At 32.2% G+C, this 18,814-nt stretch overlaps 2 protein-coding genes across 10 annotated transcripts; one reads left to right on the top strand and one right to left on the bottom strand.

Moving 5' to 3' along the window:
• Window positions 1-382: 382 nt before the first annotated feature.
• LOC110717915 (DNA ligase 1-like) lies at window positions 383-7,645 on the bottom strand. 9 transcript variants are annotated; one of them, XM_021896707.1, is made up of 23 exons: window positions 6,980-7,645; window positions 6,809-6,886; window positions 6,658-6,717; window positions 6,341-6,484; window positions 5,430-5,522; window positions 5,256-5,318; window positions 5,015-5,095; window positions 4,860-4,936; window positions 4,729-4,782; window positions 4,520-4,612; window positions 4,308-4,400; window positions 3,963-4,181; window positions 3,676-3,882; window positions 3,536-3,601; window positions 2,645-3,399; window positions 2,291-2,566; window positions 2,019-2,195; window positions 1,411-1,928; window positions 1,221-1,289; window positions 1,076-1,141; window positions 854-998; window positions 510-554; window positions 383-419 (listed from the first exon to the last, which is right to left on the bottom strand). In XM_021896707.1, the coding sequence occupies exons 1-18, from the start codon at window positions 7,021-7,023 to the stop codon at window positions 1,545-1,547; spliced, it is 2,964 nt and encodes a 987-aa protein (XP_021752399.1). In that variant the 5' UTR covers window positions 7,024-7,645; the 3' UTR covers window positions 383-419; window positions 510-554; window positions 854-998; window positions 1,076-1,141; window positions 1,221-1,289; window positions 1,411-1,544. The 9 variants fall into 9 exon arrangements, with proteins under 9 accessions (XP_021752399.1, XP_021752396.1, XP_021752397.1 ...); XM_021896704.1 differs by lacking the exons at window positions 383-419; window positions 510-554 and having other exon boundaries at window positions 651-998; XM_021896705.1 differs by lacking the exons at window positions 383-419; window positions 510-554 and having other exon boundaries at window positions 651-992.
• A 442-nt stretch (window positions 7,646-8,087) lies between these two features.
• On the top strand, window positions 8,088-15,097 carry LOC110717917 (autophagy-related protein 3). The gene is made up of 10 exons (XM_021896714.1): window positions 8,088-8,432; window positions 9,796-9,866; window positions 10,265-10,381; window positions 10,467-10,633; window positions 11,151-11,236; window positions 12,137-12,188; window positions 12,480-12,545; window positions 13,589-13,716; window positions 14,141-14,240; window positions 14,711-15,097. Exons 1-9 carry the CDS (start codon window positions 8,272-8,274, stop codon window positions 14,232-14,234), a joined length of 942 nt encoding a protein of 313 aa, XP_021752406.1. The 5' UTR covers window positions 8,088-8,271; the 3' UTR covers window positions 14,235-14,240; window positions 14,711-15,097.
• The last annotated feature ends 3,717 nt before the right edge of the window (window positions 15,098-18,814 follow it).

The raw sequence follows: 18,814 nt of genomic DNA, 5'->3' as shown, positions 1-18,814 counted from the left end.
TATTGATGAGATTCAAGCCATCATAGTATAAGAGTGCACTGCATTATGAACATTTAATAATATGAATGTGAACATATTTTTATAAAAGATATTAAACCTTAAGTTTAATTAGTGTAAGTAATTACCTTTCATCTTTTCCACCAAGAGCAAAGTCTACTGCAATTTGGTTCATGGCTTTCTCATCTTTAAACAGATCCTTGTACTTGACCAAGTAAGGAGATCGGAAAGCAGGAGGAATTGTTTTCTTTTCGCGTTTTGGTCTTGTTGTTCAATATAAAATATTGTTAAATTAAGAAAATTATGAGGAACATAAATGAACATTTGAGTGTATATAAATAAATTTGAAATTATACCTTTCAACCTTTTCCTTTTCAGTTTTTTTCTTCTTTTCTGCAATTGACTTTTTCTTATCATCATTCCTGGTCATATTACATAACACAAATGTACATTTAGGTATATGAAAATGTTCATTATTATTTTTGAACATTTACTTAATATAAATAATGTACCTTTTTGTGACTTTTGAGGATGAAGCAACAATCTTCTTGTTTTCACTGAAAAGTGAAACAATGTCAGTACATATTAATAAAATAAAAGCTTCTTATGTAACACCCTGAATCATTTTCAATTCATAAAATGAAAGATATTGATTTAACATAAACCTATTGATTTAACATAAACCACACATTCATATTACATATTCAACAAAATAATGTTCACACATACAATAGTTTGAGAAACACCAGTTTCAAGTTACAACACGATAGTAACATAAGTTAAATTTTTCCATCTAGATATTTTATCCTACACCATTACATAACCCTAATAGTAAGACATGTCTTCAGGATTTTACCCCTCCACTTTTTCATCATTTTTTGTTTTTTCAAAAACATCTTCCTTGTTTTGTTTTCCACCTTCAACTGTGTTTTTTGGATCATCACTTTTTTCACCACCATCTGACCTAGGGTCAGCATCAACCACTGAACCAGATCCTGCATCTAAGAAAAAATTTAATTAGATATAATATAATTTCTTTGTAAATGAACATTTGAGTATTTATAATTGAACATTATACCTGTTCTAGGCAATCCTTCATTATCTGACCTAGTGTCAGCATCAAATTTTGAACCAGTTGCTGCGTCTAACAAAAAAATACAATTAATAATGAATGTTTCTTGTTTGTAAATGAACATTTTACACTTTTTAATTGAACATTATACCAGTTCTAGAAAATTCTTCAATTCTTTGTTCTGAAGCTGCTGAAGTTTTACCCACATCCTTTTCTTCAGCTGTATTATAAATCATCATTTTGGAGATACACTAAGTTAATAGTATTTACACATAATAATTAGAAATGAACATTTCTACTTAAGTTTATGTACATTATTATTAAATATATGAACATATTACCATTTGTTGAAATTATTGGTTGTTCAATTATATCACCAAGTGTTGAAAAGGTGGGCCCTGTTTCTGTTTAGGACAATTTAGACCACAAATTTAGAATTTTTCATATAAAAATTAGGATATATAGTCTCTTTTAGTTAGAATTTACCAATAGCTGGAGAAGGTGGAGTCAACCCCAAGCTGAAAGCTTTTCTGATGTCATATTCTTGTTCTTTTTCCTTTCCCTTTTTGGTTAATTTCTTCCCAGTCATTTGCTTCTCAGTTGTTTGCTTTTCAGACCCTTGCATCAGATTCTTCTCAGCTTGTGCAAGTGCATTTAGGAAATCCTCACTGCCAAAGAATTCTTCATCTTGGCTTAGAATTGATGGTTCCCTAGCTACCACCTTTCCTAAAACTTCATCAACTTTTTTCACCAAGTCATTTCCAGGGAAGATATCCTTTGCCTTCACCAATTTTGAAGAAAGCTTTGACAGGTTTGAACAAGTTGTTTTTACCAGGGAAACAAAATCATCCATAAAAACCTATATGAATGAATATTAAAAATTATGCAGTTGAACATTTCAGATTATACAAATGAACATTTATGTTAACAAAAGTGATCATTTTATAACCTTAGGACTTTCTTCAACTTCTGCAGCAATCCTTGGTAGAATTTTCCCTCTCCCAAATCCCAATTCTAATTCAATCTTCAACCTCTCAAGAACCATGTCTCTATTCCATGCAGATATGATAGGAATTGTTCTTGGAGGCCTTTTGTCTAACCTCTGAACTCTATCAAAATAGAACAACTACAAGAAAAAAGAAAACATGGAACAGAACATAAACAATAAAAAAAAGTGCATTTATTTAAATTTAAATGAACATTTTGTATCTAAGAATATACCATCAGAAATTGAAGAGGGCCTTTGTAGAACCCCTTGCCTTGCTGCTTTCTCCAATCAACATGACATTTGATAAGTGAGTCATATACAAACTGACACCAGTTCAAATTTTTTATGTTTTCTTTGTCCATCATAGAATAAAGAAATTTGAAATGGCATTGATTGTTTGATACACATTTCATCAAGCAGTTCACAGCCACTGCTAAAAAGTTAGTAATGAAATGTTCACTTGGTGGTCTGTTGTTGGTGAATTTATCATTTATGTATCCATTCACAATCTGCAAACAAAATGAACAAAACATTTATACTTTTGATCATTTAATGTATTTAAAATGAACATTTAAAACTGATCATACCTGACTCACTGATGGAGTTTTTCCTGACCATGATTTTCTCCATTTCTTCAGAAATTCTGCATACTCCTCACTAATTTTATCAGACTTTGGCTCAACAATTGGAATTTCTCCTGTAGGCAAGCCATAAACTACCCTAACATCCTCTACCTCAATTTCTATTTTTTCATTCTTTGGTAGTTCAAAACACTGGCTATTTTCTTCAAAACTTCCCAATAACCAGTTACAGAACTTTTGATCAAGCTGAGGTAAACTAATGTCAAGAAGTGATCCTAACCCTATATCAACAACTTGTTGTTTTTGGGTAGGTGTCATCTTTTTTATCCATGCAATGAACTTCACATGTCCTCCTCTCTTTGAAGATTTCTCTTCCTCAAATTCATCTTCCTGAATTTCCTCAACTTCATCAGTTTCTATTGCTTGAACCATTTCAGTTTTCATTTTCTTTTTTCTCCTACCTTCAATCTTTCCTTCATCATACAGTACCATCTTTTGCTCCTCCTTTTCAACCTTTGCCTTCACTGAATTCCCTTTCTTTGCCTGTTTCTTCCTTGGCTTTACTTCATCCTCTTCCTCCTCTTCCTCCACCTCATAATCATCCTCACTGACAGGCTCTTCTTCTGCTCTATAAACTGACTCTTCACTATCATCATCACTGTCAGTAGAACTTTCATCAGTAGGATCTTGAGAGGGTTCATCTGATGGTACTTCTTGTATTTTTTTTCTCTTTCCAGCATTTCTCTTGGCAGGACTGACATCTGAAAATTAAATATATATAATTTTGTTTAAGTATTGAAAATGTACAGTAAGCAAATGATAAAATGAACAAAATTGTTTTCTCAAATGATCATTCTATATATAGAAATTGAACATTTATAATATATCATTATATACCTGCTTTTCTTTTGCCAGCAACCTTAGAAGTTTTCTTCACTTCTTCTAGAGTTTTCTTTTTCCCACCTATATATTGAAATTGAACATTAATGATATACCATCATAAATGATCATTCTATACATTAAGATTGAACATTTACCCTTTTTGCCTTGGTCTGGAGGATATTCAGCAGGAGCACCTGCCATTTTTTTTATTGGAGTAGGTGCTGGAGGTGGTGCATCAGCTTCCTTTTGAATAGGAAAATTCCTTGTAGACATTCTTCTCTTCTGTCCTATTTTTGCGGTTTCTTTAGCAGGTTCAACATCCTTCTTCAGGCTTCCCTTTTCAGATTCATCTAACAGAACATCTATTGTTTTTAAAAAAAATTTATGTTAGTATATTTGAAAGTGTAATATTTATTGTGTAACAGAAAAGTATTATGATTACCTTGGCTCCTTGTAATTCTACCACTTGGCACAACAACAAGGCTTTTGTTTTTGTTTTTCCTTGCAACCATTTTGTATCTTGTTTTCATTTTGGTTGACTGATCACTTTTTTGTGATGATGGAGCTGTCTCCTCACTAAGTTTTGTGGAAACTTTATCATCATCTTGATCTAGAAGATAAGTTTCATCCTCAATTTGAACAAAATCAGGTGCAATTTGTGCTGCATATGAAATGATCAAATATAAAAGATTAAATAAACATTTATTAAATTGGATGACAAATGTTTACTATATACAATATAAATGAACATTTCAGGTAATGAATATGTACATTTTCCACTATTTACCTTTCGGATCTGTTGTCTTTGTAGACTCATCTTCCACTGTTTTCTCTTTAGGGATTTTCTCCTTTTCAGGCTCTTTTTTTCCCTCTTGTCCTTCTATGAAAATTTAATTAGTTAATATTTATATATTTTTTTAATCTTATTGAACATTCAATATTATGTAGATCCAATATGAACATTTTATGTAATAAAAATGTACATTTATAAATTTTTACCTTCTACATTTGTTGTCTTTGGAAAGACATCTTCCACAGTTTTGTCTTTAGGGCTTTTCTCTTTTTCAGTCCCTTTTTTTCCTTCTTGTCCTTCTATTAAAATTTATTTAGTTAAAATTTAATTTTTTTAATCTTATTGAATATTTAATATTATGCTTTTCCAATATGAACATTTTTTGTAATAAAAATGTACTTTTTAAATTTTTTACCTTTTTCCACAGTTTTCTCTTCTATTGGCCCTTTTTCTTTCTTTTTTGCTTCACCTTCAAAAGTAATAGTATTGTTAAAATTGATATTTATGACTATTAAACAAAAATATTCAATAAATATGATCATTTACCTTTCCTGATTTCCTTGCTTGCCTTTTCCATTCTTTTGAGATTTCTCATAATTCTGATTGTCGATTCTTTGTACTTTCTGTAAATGTATGATATTAACTTTGAAATATATTCATTAATTGATTAAATTAATTCAATTATTTAAATTTAAACATACTTTGGGTTTCTCTCTATGTCTAAATGTATTTCTTGCATCTTGTCCTTTAATGTTGTTATTCTTGAATCATCTTTGGGTTTTCTGATATTTCATTAAAAATATGTTTGAATTTACAATTTTGATTAGTAAATAAAAAAATGAACATATAACTTATATTACTATTGGTCATGAGCAAACTTTTTTGTACTGATTTTCAAATGAACATATAGTCTATCTAAATTGAACATTTAAGTTTTCTTACTTTTGGCCAAGACTATTCTTTACTGGATTGCTTTGCACTTTTGGTTGAACTTCTTCTTGCTTGCTGAAATCAATATTAAGAAATACTTTAAATAAAAAATGCACATAAATTGTACATAAAATATACTGTTATAAAAATGAACATTTATTTATATAAAATTGATCATTAGTATACCTTTCATCCCTACTCTCTTTGTCAGTTGTGTTATGTGTAGCAGACACACTCTTAGTTGTTGCATTAGTAGCAGGAATGTTCTCACTTTGTTCACTTAAAAAAAACAGAATTATTTTATATAATATGATATTAAAGTATGAACTAATTTATACAATGAAGAAGATAATTAGTTATTTTGTATAAAGCTTTTATACCTTATTGTTTGATTTGTCTCTGGTGGTCTTGATTTTGACATAACAAATTTCACTCGAACCTTTTTTTTTTCACTAAAATTTTAAGAATTACCTAATAAGTTTGGTATATATATACAATGTACAATAATTGAATGTAAAAACAATTATTTTATACATATAAACTTACTTGTTTAAAGTGTATCTTTCATAACTATTACCATATTCATTTTGTTCTATAACCTTCTTTAGAGTTAATGGTTCAGATTTCCCATCTCTAAATTGAAGCAAGTGTATCACTCTAAATGGCACATCACTACATTATAAATTAATTACATGACATTAGTTTGAATGCATATCACTGAAATGATTATTATCATATTTATATATGTGCATGATGATTTAATGAAATGTATATTTGTTATTTAAATCTCAATGAATACTCAAATGAACAAATATACATATATGATCATAATTATATCTATAAATGAACATTATGAGTATCAAATATGATCATATACAATGATGTTTCAATGAAATGTACTTTTGTTTTTAAATCTCAATAAATACTCATATGAACAAATATAAATATATGATCATAACTATATCTATAAATGAACATTATGAGTATCAAATATGATCATATACAAATAACATATTAAACAAAGATAAAACCAATTTTATCAAATACAACTAGCATATTAGACATGAACATAATATATTCTGTAAATGACTAATTACCTTGGTAGTGGAGACATTGTTAAATCCGTACCAATTGACTTGTCAATATCTTTTAAAAGTTCCGGATCTACAATTGGATCATTTTGGCGGTTTTTTTTCAATTTGTCTACTCTTGACTGAAGAGGTACATCATCATCATCGTCTCTGTTTTATTTAATAAATTGTTAATGTTTTAGTTATTTTCAGTAAAATCTTAGAACAATTACTACAATCGCAAAAAATTTTAACAAAAATTAGGTTTTACAAATAAATTCGCTCTATAATTTTCATCGCAAGAATATGAACAAATTAGGTTTTACAAAAGTTAGAGTTCATACATTTCTTCAGAAATTTTCAACAAATTACTCGTCTCTGAAGTATTCTTCTCCAAAATCATACTACAATTGCAAAAAATTGAACAAAAATTAGGTTTCACACATAAAATCGCACTATAATTGTCATCGAAAAAAAATGAACAAAATTACTTACTCTTTAGATACATTTTGCTCCGATTTTGCAGTTTCTTCTTTCATGTTCTTCTCTGTAGTGGTTTTTTGCAAAATCGCACTACAATCGCAACAAAATGAACAAAATTAAGGTTTCACACATAAAATTGCACTACAATCTCAAAAAATGAACAAAACTAACGAAATTACTTACTCTTTTTTTTGTGATTGTTTAATTTCATCTCGAATATCAGACATTTGAAGCAATTATGAAGTGTTTTGAAGCAATTTTGCAATAATTTGAAGAGAATTTCGTTCCGATTCGACGGTGTTGATGAGAGAGAAATTCTAGAGAAATGAAGAAGATGGTTTTTAGAGAGAGAATAATTTGAAATGGATAGTTTTTTTTTTTTTTTAATAATATATATGTGGGGTAGGGGAAGTTATTTCTAATTTACTGTGGTTAGTGGGAGTGAGTGGGGGTAGTTACTGTAGTTTGTGGGGGTAGGGGAAAAACGCAAACGCTGCGTTTTGTAGGGGGTGTAGGTTATGGTACCTACACTAGGGTGTAGTGTATACTAACTAGCGGTTCAAATCCAATAGTATTGCTATATGGGCCTCTCTGCCTTTTACTTTAGCTTATAACGCAACCATGACCAAAGGATGATGCTAATATCCAGTTACTTTTCATTTTAATAATTTTTCTTAAAGTAAATAATTTCTTTTTCATCAAAGTAGATAGGGATTGCTTCTACTCCCTCCGTTTTTTAAAAGTGAAACGCTTTACACAACCGGATTTGTAGATGCTAAACACCTTGCTTAATAAGAAGCATTTTTTTTAATCTTAAAATTGTATTTTTCACGTTAATATTATAAAGATAAGACAATTATCACAATCTAATTGCGAATTTATTAAAAGTGATTTGTAAATTATATAAGACCCCGACTACAAGTTACTACTTTGTATCATGCAGGTTAGAGTAATGAGCTACAACCTTTTATGATTGATTATTACTAATTTCACCTTCCTTTTTTTTTTTTTTTGTTTTTTTGTTTTTTGGGTGTTGGTGAAATTAAACAAGGATGATAATCAACTGAGTCGAGAGCTAACTTAAGTTGATTAACGCTAGTATAAGCCCATACGGCCATACCTGATATAGTCCATACCCAAATTCTTTTTTGTTTCTGTTTAGTTTATACGGTTACTATTGATAAATAAACTGTACCAGATATGAACCTATACTTACTCATGTAGAGGCATGATGGACCGCTACGCATCTAATCATCTTTGCGATTTAACAGAAAGGTTGTCCTTGGGTTAAGGTACAAGTCATAATACAACTCATACAAGGGATATGTTGAAATAAAAAAAAAAGAAGAAAAAGAAAAAGAAAAATAAAAATGAAAAAGGAAGACGGAAAGGTTGCTTGATTGAAACACAGTTTCTGCAAGTCAATCAATCTTTCTCTCTCCTTCCACAGCTGCGAAGAAGAAGATTGACAGAAGATGGTATTATCGCAGAAGATTCACGAAGCATTCAAAGGTACAGTGGAGCGAATTACTGGGCCCCGCACTGTTTCCGCTTTCAAGGAGAAAGGCGTTCTCAGTGTCTCCGAATTCATCCGTGCCGGCGATAATCTCGTCTCCAAATGCCCTACTTGGTCTTGGTATTTTTTTTTTATAAATAAATTTCAATTGTTTCATTTTAATTTCACCTTGTTGACTTCAATTTAATATTAGAAATATATTTTCATTTACGATAATATCTGGTTTTAATTCTTATGGACGAGTATAATTTTTGGAAATTGGGGATGTCATTGTTGGATACTTAGTGTTAATTAGGATTTTTTTCTGCTTAATTACCTAAATTTTACCTGTATTAGTACTAATTACTTAATTGGGGGGTGCTTCTTGGTGATTAAATTGGAGGATATGTTTGTTGATTGAGTATATTTAGCTCGAGGGACGTTAGATAGATTAAGTGATAAAGAGGGATTTGATTGGTTTTCTTTGGGTGATCAATTGCTGATGGATGATGTTTATACTTTGAACTCTTTTACAAAGTATGTGTTTTGAAATTTATTCATTTGAGGAATTGAAGAGTAAGGATGTTTATATTTTAGGGGAAACGTTGGAAATAAAGATTTTTCTAGCTCACTGATCAAGGGTAAAGGACCTTTGTTTTGAGATAATATTGGCATTGACACTTTGTTTGGGTAAGAGAAAATGGGGAGAGAGGGAGGGGAACACGTTCCCTTGTTCGGACAAGGGTTGGGAGAGGGAAAAGGGAGGGCCCCGTCTTTAATTATAAAACACCCCTCTAAAATTGGAGAGACTAGCAACTGATATAGATTTACAGTGTGTTTGGATAGAGATTAGAAAGGAAAGGGAGTGAAGAGGAAATGAGAGAAGGGGAGGGGAAGGAGGAAGAAATTTAATTCCATTGTTTGGATGATGGAGAAATGGGAGGGAAATCTAAGAACAGGGCCATATTTGTTAGAAGAACTAGAGATAGAAGCAGAGGGGAAGAGGGGAGGAAGCTATAAAGGGGTGGACAAAGAAGCATGGGAAAGGAGGTGAGAGAAAGTAACGAAAGAGTAGATGCAGAACTTTATGACCGGATTGTTACCATTTTCTTTCCAAATCTCTCCAAAATTGGAGCGATTAATTTCTTAAATATCAAAGGACACAATTTCCTTTCATTCTCCTCCTTTCCTTTTCCCTCACCCTCTTAATGTACTATCCAAACAATGGAAAATCCCTCCCTTCTTTTCTTTTATTCCCAAATCCCTCAACCCAAACACACTGCTAGGGAAGGGGTAGGGAGGGTACTGGAGAGAGCTCCGCCTCCCTCTCCTTTTCTTTTCTCCTCTCTTTCCTCCTCTTTCCCTCACCTTCCATATCCTTTTATCTTGCTATTCAAACAAATTATGAGCGATTGCTGTTGTTACCTTTTCCTGGGACTGCTGCAAGCTTCCAATCTGAATACTTACTTAGAAACTGTTATAATTTCTGCAATGCTTTGGACAGGGAATCCGGTGAACCCAGCAAAAGGAAGCCTTACTTGCCACCTGAAAAACAATTTTTAATAACGCGAAATGGTGAGGCCTGTTCTTTTTATCCCTTCTCATTACTCTGCATGCTTTAGATTTGTCAAAGTATACAATATGCTTTGAAAGTTTTGTTGATAGACATTTTTGTAATCTTTTCCGCTGAACCTGCATTTGATTTTTTTTTTTTTGGTTACTTTCTTTGAACGCCACCTGTTTATAACTAGAGTATGGGTGGGGACTATTGATTTTTTTCCCCCTACCATGCTATCTAATACTTCAGAGGCAACAATGTTGACCTTAAGAGTTATATCTTATATCAACCAATGCAGTTTCTTGCTGGGAAAGTATTTTCTTGCTAAAATTTCTAGCTTTATCTGTAGTTTGTTTTATTATCTTGTTTACTTCAATTAAGATGGGACCATAAAATTTATGTAATTCCTTTACAGTTCCTTGTCTTCGGCGGGCTGCATCTGTGGAGGAAGAATATGAAGCTGCTGGGGGGGAAATTCTGCTTGATGATGAAGATAATGATGGTTGGTTAGCTACTCATGGAAGACCAAAAGGTTTGTTGTCGATCTGGATACATGTTAGTTATTGTAATGTTTATTTTGAACTCAATGTATGTACTGTATGCTGTAACCTCTGCAGAACCTAAGCCCGATGAGGAGGAAAACTTGCCCTCGATGGAGTCATTAGAAATCACAGAAAACAAACCTATACAGTCTATATCTTCATACTTTGGAGGTGAAGAGGACGATGATATTCCTGAGATGACAGAGTATGAAGGACAAGACAATGTAATTGAAGCAGATCTGGTAAGTGTATACTACTGTACTGCACTAATGCATTGTAATAAAGATATTTTAATTTATAAGTTTGGATTGGGATAGTTTATAGTGATGTATACTTTACTGGCTGATCTTTGGCACTAGGTAGATATTTTTTAATGCTATATTTTTACTAGGAAAATACCTTTGTTAGGACTCTTAGGAGAGTTTGGCAGCTCAAGTAAGAGAATGTGGGTCCTGCCTATGCCATATGCCTGTAATCTGCTAAGTTTGGATGCAGTGGTTTAGATGTTCTTTTTCACTCAAACCTGCAATTTGATATGCTTTGATTCACGCAAAATTGAACATCACATTGCTATATAAGTGACTCCTCTAGGTCAGCATAGAGGGCTTTTCTTCCTGCTATTTTAAAATTTTGATGAATTCCTCCAATTCCCAGTCTGCCACAACAATATTTGATTGGGTTTTATTTCAATAACTACTGCTTATCGCAATTCTCTGGGCATCAAAGTTTTTGAAGAATTTCTTAATTTTTTAATTTCAGGCAACTCTTCAGACCACATATCTAGTTGCTGAAGAACCTGATGAAGAAAATATACTACGAACTCGCACATACGACGTCAGCATTACGTAAGATGCAATCTTTACTATAGTGGTTCATTTGATATTTTACGATAAGTTATCTACAACATTTTGATAGCCTCAGTAAGTAAAGTTTATTTGATGGTTCGTTGATAATGTTAAATAATGATCACCTAATTTTACACAAAGAAAGGGAAAGTTGGGTAGAAGGGTTTTGCAGTGCTACCGGCCTGATTTTGGTTTCTTGTGAGAGAAGCAAGCAGAAATCCTAGTTGTAAGGATTTGAAGGTTGTATCAATTTTTGGTTTGTGAATTGTGTGACTCATAGTCCACACCGTAAAAAAAAATTGACTCGGGGGATATTGATTTGATGCATGTGGGCTTGTGAGTCTGTGACTGATACATAGGAAACCAGCATAAAGTTTGATCACTAGAAAGTTCCTTAGTTTTATGTGCAAAAAATTTACCTGTCTTGACTTAGCATCCACTCTTAACTCATGGGACATCATCAGCTTTATAGTTTAGATTTGGGGTCATTTACTGTTTACCAATGACAGATTGATTTTCTCCAATGCCTTAGCCGGGAAAATTGTGAATTATTCTTTGTAGTGGACCTATCTGTCTGAATGCTTTCAAAATAGAACAGATCCTATTATAAAGAATTGGAATGTAGGTAACCGTTGGGCATATGTTGGCTTATCTTTAGGTTTCCTGCTTTCTTATGTATGTATGACTTTGGAACTCACAATATTGCATATGCATGTTGTTTGTTAATGAGAAAATGTGGACAGTGTTCTTTTTGTGATATTGCTTATTTTACATGTGAATTAATTCAAATTGCAATTTGATGTAAGTTCATGTAAAGATGAACTTTTTTGTTTCATTTCTTGCTGAAATTTTTGCCATTTTTTCTCCTGCAATTCTCAAAGAATTTGTATGATTCCTCAGGTATGACAAGTATTATCAAACTCCTCGTGTATGGCTAACTGGATATGATGAGGTCAGTCAATTGTCTTGTTATCTTTTGTTTGTTGTTGGTAAGTATCCTGCTATTACATATATTAGGCTTTCTCAATATGCCTAATTAGTTGTAGAAAGACAAGCCACATATCACATCAGTTCAAATTATATGTCTGAGAAAGAACGTATGGCTTTGAATCCTTGAAGCATACCACGAGAAGAGATTGGGATCTATGGTGTTATTTCTGAATTCTGATAAAGATTGTCTACACTCTTTCTAATGCAAATGTATGATTTACTCACTCAGATGCATTTTTGCATTTTGATACAGTCAAGGATGCTTTTGCAACCAGAGCTTGTGCTTGAAGATGTTAGTCAAGACCATGCTCGCAAAACGGTTAGATATTGATTTATTCAATGATGGCAATCAGCTTTGTCTTTCAGCCTTTCTTTTCAGTGCTTAATTTACATTCAAGCCTTACGTTTCTGCATTCTGATGACAATCATCTGAATTTTTATATCATGATATGTCATGTATTATTTGCGTTCCTTGGATTGTGCTTGGCTAATAGAATCTCTCTCTCTCTCTCTCTCTCTCTCTCTCTCTCTCTCTCTCTCTCTCTCTCTCTCTCTCTAGCGCTATGTAAGATTAATACACTAACCATAGTGTTGCCTATATGATGTGGGATAAGTTCTATTAATGAGAGACATGAAGGGTCAAAATAAGTAAAATATTGGCAATTGATTTAAGATTAAGTTAGCCTACAGGTACAACTTGAAGCCTGGTACTAATTATGAGCCGACAGAAAAATTGGGTGGTAATTACCTTTTGAATGTAGGAGCTCTTATTTTATAAACAAGTACTTCAGTGACTGCGAATGCTTTCGCTGCAACTGTTGATCTAGGAGGATCTTTTATTTGGCCTGCGTACAAAAGTAACACCATCAACTTGTTCCAGATTTCTTGACTGAAAAAATTCTAATAGTAATATAATTGTGGAAGCTTCTTCTTATGAATCATCCAACAGCAAGAATATTTTATTGTGATCTATGGAACATGGACCCTTCTTTTTCATTCAATGAAGAATTTATTGAATTTGTTCTAGCAAAGAAGTAAAACAAAGCATAATGCTTCAGGTATAGAATTGAGCAGGGCTACAGGATTAAAGTAGGAGTTTTTTTTACCTATTTATAGCCGTTTTTTAGTACTAGTTTTGGCATGCAGAAGCAACAGTCGTTCATTTTTTTTTTTTTTTTTTTTTTTTTTTGAGGCAGCCAAATTCTATTGTTAGAGATTACTGTTTATTATCTTGAATATTCTTTGAAGGTTTTAACTTTTCCGTTGACATATGTATCAAATGACTTGAGGTGCACCCAATATTCTGATACGATCATTTGATTATATTCTGCACTGGCCTTACAGTTTCCTTTTTTACTACAGGTGACTATAGAAGATCATCCTCATTTACCTGGAAAGCATGCTTCTGTGCATCCATGCAAACATGGTGCAGTGATGAAGAAAATTATTGATGTTTTGATGTCACGTGGGGTTGAACCAGAAGTTGACAAGTAGTTCTCTTTTCTTGTATAAAATTCCATGCTCTTTAGCCGTTTAAAGCAACATATGTTCTGACCTGATTTCGTTCTGGCTGAGTTTGAAGAGAATTGATAGGCTTGACCATATGTGTGCTTGTTTTATACTAGTAATTGTTTTTTCTTTCAATCACAGCTAATTTTTCTCTATCTTATATAAGGCACAATATGATTCTGAAAAATGTTGAGGATTAGTCAGCTAAATGTTCGCCTTATCATAAATGCTGCCAATGTAATAATTAGGGCTTTTAGTGATATGCATCTTACTGGTTTCTAGAACCCTTATACACTAATATGAGAATTTATTTATATATTTCTAATATGGTTCTGCATGCTCCTCTCATCTTTTCCCCTTCCCAGGCATTTTACATGGTTTGATGGCCTCTTCTGATTTGTGTAGGTACCTCTTCTTATTCTTAAAATTTATGGCATCAGTAATTCCTACTATTGAATATGATTACACTATGGATTTCGACATGGGAAGCAGCAGCTGATCACAGGTAAATAAACAAATGATTCAACTGCATTATCTATCACTGTAATGGAAATCTTTTCAACATTCAAATTTTGGCACGTTACCTAGATGCAGGAGTAGAACTTAATTTTTAAACGTAATCAGGGGAGGCAGCTTCTATATACATTGAGATAAATTAGAAGCTATAAGTAAAAACAAACGAACTGTAATCACATTCGTTTGATGTAGCTGTATCTTTGTTAGAATTATATACTTTTGCAGATGACAAGGCACATTTTCCTTGACTTGATGTCATAATGGAATACGTACTAGATATTTAATTCATGATCATTATGTTGAGTTGAATCAATTAGAGCTGATTTAATATGCTGAAAATGATAGGTTATTTAGATGACGTTTTATTATCAGTCATTGCCTGTATGATTTTGGCCAATATTACTAAATTTTTGCTATTTTGGACTGGATTTGCTAAATGTGATTACTCCTTTGTTTCAGGTTACTGGAGGCTAGCATTAATTTTTTTACTTTGAAAAAAAAAACCACTGAAGGCTACAAAATCAAAAAATGTGTTTCTTGAGTAAAATTCCGTTAATCATCTCATCCATCCGTAGAAATATAGCAGGGGTGAGGTTGAGGAAACCCCCACCCCTGCTCTTCTGTACATTACTACATCACAACTATACTAATGCTCTTTGATCCAAGTTTGCTATTGTTGGGTATTATTTCTTGTACAGTTTTATGTAGTCTATCAGAGATTTCATGTGCTACTTGTCAGGTGTTCATTATTCATTTTAGAGTTCTGAAACATGATTCTCTGCTTTTCTGTTTAGTTTGTACAGTAAATTATTAATAGCAATAATCTTGTCGAAGATTGGAGATAAATGGATTTTCCATCACTTTCTGAATAATGAGCGATTAATCCCCTTTCTTATACTAATCATATGACATTTATGTTGTTCCTTGTTATAAACTTTTTGGATACCCTTACCCAGTACCCTTACTATCGTAACTCCTACTGCCTTGACTCTACATGCCATGGTGGCCCTTGCGCCATCGATTGGAGCCCGTACGACAATAGTGTCCTGCATGCCATGGTGGCCCTAACCCCTCTGTCGTAACCCTATTATCCTACCCCTACCCTGACTCAATGTCGTAACCCTTATTGTCGTAACCTCTGCTATCCTTATCCCTACTTTTCTAACCCCTATTGTCCTGTTTGAACCCCTACTACCCTTACCCCTACTAACCTATTGCACCCCTTACTACCATAAACTCCCACTGCCCTAACCCCTACTCCCTTGACCCCTACTGTCCTGACCCTATTACCCATAGTCGTAATCTCTTCTATCCTTACCCCTACTTACCTCTATTATCGTAAGCCCTACAACTCTTACTCCCTTACTACCCTTACCCTTACTATCCCCTATTGTTTGACCCCCATTACCCGTACTCCTACTATTGTAACCTTTATTGCCTTAACCCCTTACTATCCTTACCCTTACTGCCCTTACCCTTTCTGCCTTGACCCCAAGTCCCAACTACCCTAACCCCTACTGCCTTACTCCTATAGCCCTAACCCTTATTACCCTAACCCCAACTGTTCTGTCGTAACCCCTACTATCATAACCCCTACTTTTCTAGACTTTTACTTCCCTAACCACTACTATCGTAACTCTTACTATTCTTATCCCTACTTTCCTAACCCCTATTGTCCTGTTGCAACCCTTGTTGTCCTATCGGCCCCTTACTACCCTAAACCCCTACTCCCCTGACCCTTACTGTCCAAACCCGTACTTCCCCGACTCCTACTGTCCTCACCCCTACTGTCATAAACCCCTACTGCCTTGAGCCTATTATATATTTTAACCCTTTTTTCCCTAACTCCTACTACCTTTACCCTAACTCTCATAACCCCCTATTGTCCTGATCTTTCTACCCTTACCCCTGAGGTTGCAACCTTATCCCTACTTACCTCTACTATCGTAACCCCTACAACTCTCATAATTATACAACCTTGTTGTCCGGTCATAACCCCTACTACCCTTACCCCTGCAATTGTAACCCTTATTGTCCTAACCCCTACTATAATAACCTCTTACTGCCCTTACTCATACTGTCCCGACCCTTACTACCCTAACCCCAACTGTCGTAACCCCTACTATTTTTACCCCTAATGTTCAGTCGGAACCCCTTACTCTTCCTACCCCCGCTTTTCTGACCCATACTACCCTAACCCCTACTATTTTGACTCATACAACCCTAATGATCATATTTGGCTGGAAATTATTTTGTTATTTTGAATTGATGTATTTTGGAGTTTATAACATAATCAATGCAATACCTTTTTATTTTCGTTCTTCAAAGACATTTCTACTTTTTTTAAAAAAAAAACCTTTGCCAAACTATCTAACCTACTACATGTATTACCTTCGTTTCTGAAAGTTCAATTCACTTACTATTCATGTGGTCAAACTAAAGTAACTTATACCATATTTTTTTTATTTATACAATAAGTATTTCCTTGTTCCACAAATATTGCAACAAGGATGAAATTACGCATCTCATTGCACATTTTATATGTTAAATATCTATAATTATACAATAGTAAAAATTATAAAAAGTTGACATTGTAAAAGTATTTTACGAGACGAATCTAACATGATCTCACATAACTATATTTTACTTTACGTATAAATCATAATTTGTGTTCAAACAAGCATGATGAAAGTCCAGTTGTTGCAATATTAATAGAAGTATAGAACCGAGGAAGTATAAATCAGCATGTGAGTTTTTTTAAGATTCTCCTTTATGTAAATTTTCTAATTTCAACTTTTTATAATTTTCACTTACACATAGTTGAATATATTCATGGTTAAATATGCATATTGGAGACCGAGCAATTGTAAACTTTCACGAACGATAAATAGAGTATATGATTATAATAATTGATAATACTCATGTCTTCAAACCGTTTTGCTTCTTGCCCAATGTGAGTGAAGTGTAAATGAAAAATACGGAGTAGAATAATATTTTAGAAAAACAAAAGAAGATATTATATATGACAATTTTCTACTTGGAACATATTTTGATTTTTGATATAAGTCACAAACTACCTTTACAGACTAATGGAGTATAATTCTTTCAAAAAAAAAAAACCTTATGGAGTATAATAAAACACAATCATGTGAGATATTTTAGATTAACTATCTATAAATTTTAGTACATCACTAATTCTATTTTTTTTTTTGCAATGATGTGACATGTACCAACATATAAGTAAATTTTGTTTGTGAAAAATGAAGAGAAAAAATAATGTTTAATGTGATAAACGAAATAATAAAATAAAAAAGGAAAAAAAAACATTTGTTGCAAATAATTTGTAGCATCTATTTATGAGCTAGTAAATGTTGCAAATAAATTGAAATAAAGGTGGTATTAACTACTCCTTTGTCCCTTATTTTTTGCCATATTGCAAATATTTAGGTCAAGCTTTTTAAAAATTTGATCATGAATTCTAATTAATTTATAAGTGATAATATTTTCATGTGGAATCTGGTTATAAACGTCTCATTGTATATTTTATTAATATCAAATTTTGATAATTCTTACGCGTATAGAAATGGAGATATATACGTTTGAAGACGCGTCTTGAAGACCGTGAAAAGTCAAATGAGACAAAAAAAAGAGAGAGAGAGAGATAGAGGGAGTATTTATAATTGGAGATTAGAATTTTTAATTTGTGTGTTTGTACAATCAATAACTTTATACTAAAGGCGAAACTAGAAATGACACTTGTCATTTTCTGGTTAAAAAATTTTCCGCCTTTTTTTTTTTTTTTTTTTTTTTTGCCAAAATTTTTAATGACATCCATTTTATAACCTACAATAATACTTATTTCCATTTTGACAACATATTTAATCCAATTATAATCAATTAATTTTTTTTTTACATATATTCTACTGTATTTACTAGGAAACTTTTAGTTACGAAAATACTAACATAGATTAAAAATGAGGTATTGTAATATATTATTATCCAAGATTATTATAAATTATCAAATTTATTTCTCCAACTTTTATCATTTGACAAAAAATTAATTTTAATTAAAAAAGAAAAATCATTTTGGTAGCATACTTTGTGTAAATCTTAAAATTATATTTAACTTTTATAAAAACAACAGAACAAAATCATATATATTGGAAAATTCAATCTAGTTACTATAAACATTTATGTGATTATTTTAAAAAAAAAAAAAAATTAAAAACCCCTACTACTCACTAAAAATATATTTAAAAAAGTTGATTACGGAATACAAATTATCCTAAAGTAAAATAAATTCAACTAAATTTTCATATAATGCCGGTCAAAGTGTGTCAACAAAATATAAGGGCAAAGGTATATGAGTTTGTGTATAGGTACCAACCTAAGTTAATATTTTCATTCATTTTTATAAAACCTTATAGCTTCTAATTTCTATTACTATTTTATACAATCCAATTCAATAACCTTTACGTATTTGGTATTAGTATAAATTAAAATTCAAGTTATTTTGTTACAAATATTATTTTTGGATAAATTATTGTTGAATTAACACCATTA

The sequence above is a fragment of the Chenopodium quinoa genome, unplaced genomic scaffold (assembly GCF_001683475.1).
Source record: "Chenopodium quinoa cultivar QQ74 unplaced genomic scaffold, ASM168347v1, whole genome shotgun sequence".
Taxonomy (NCBI): Eukaryota; Viridiplantae; Streptophyta; class Magnoliopsida; order Caryophyllales; family Amaranthaceae; genus Chenopodium; species Chenopodium quinoa.
This window is presented reverse-complemented; position numbering and strand designations above follow the sequence as displayed.

Bases quoted from the DNA above. Each gene is read 5' to 3' on its own strand.
- LOC110717915 (XM_021896707.1), bottom strand. From the start codon at position 7,023: ATGTCTGATATTCGAGATGAAATTAAACAATCACAAAAAAAAGA. The intron at 6,718-6,808 runs GTAAGTAATTTT...TTGCAATTGTAG, and splicing joins GAGCAAAATGTATCTAAAGA to TATGATTTTGGAGAAGAATA. The intron at 4,937-5,014 runs GTATGTTTAAAT...ATACATTTACAG, and splicing joins GACATAGAGAGAAACCCAAA to AAAGTACAAAGAATCGACAA.
- LOC110717917 (XM_021896714.1), top strand. From the start codon at position 8,272: ATGGTATTATCGCAGAAGATTCACGAAGCATTCAAAGGTACAGTGGAG. The intron at 9,867-10,264 runs GTGAGGCCTGTT...ATTCCTTTACAG, and splicing joins ATTTTTAATAACGCGAAATG to TTCCTTGTCTTCGGCGGGCT. The intron at 10,634-11,150 runs GTAAGTGTATAC...TTTTAATTTCAG, and splicing joins ATGTAATTGAAGCAGATCTG to GCAACTCTTCAGACCACATA.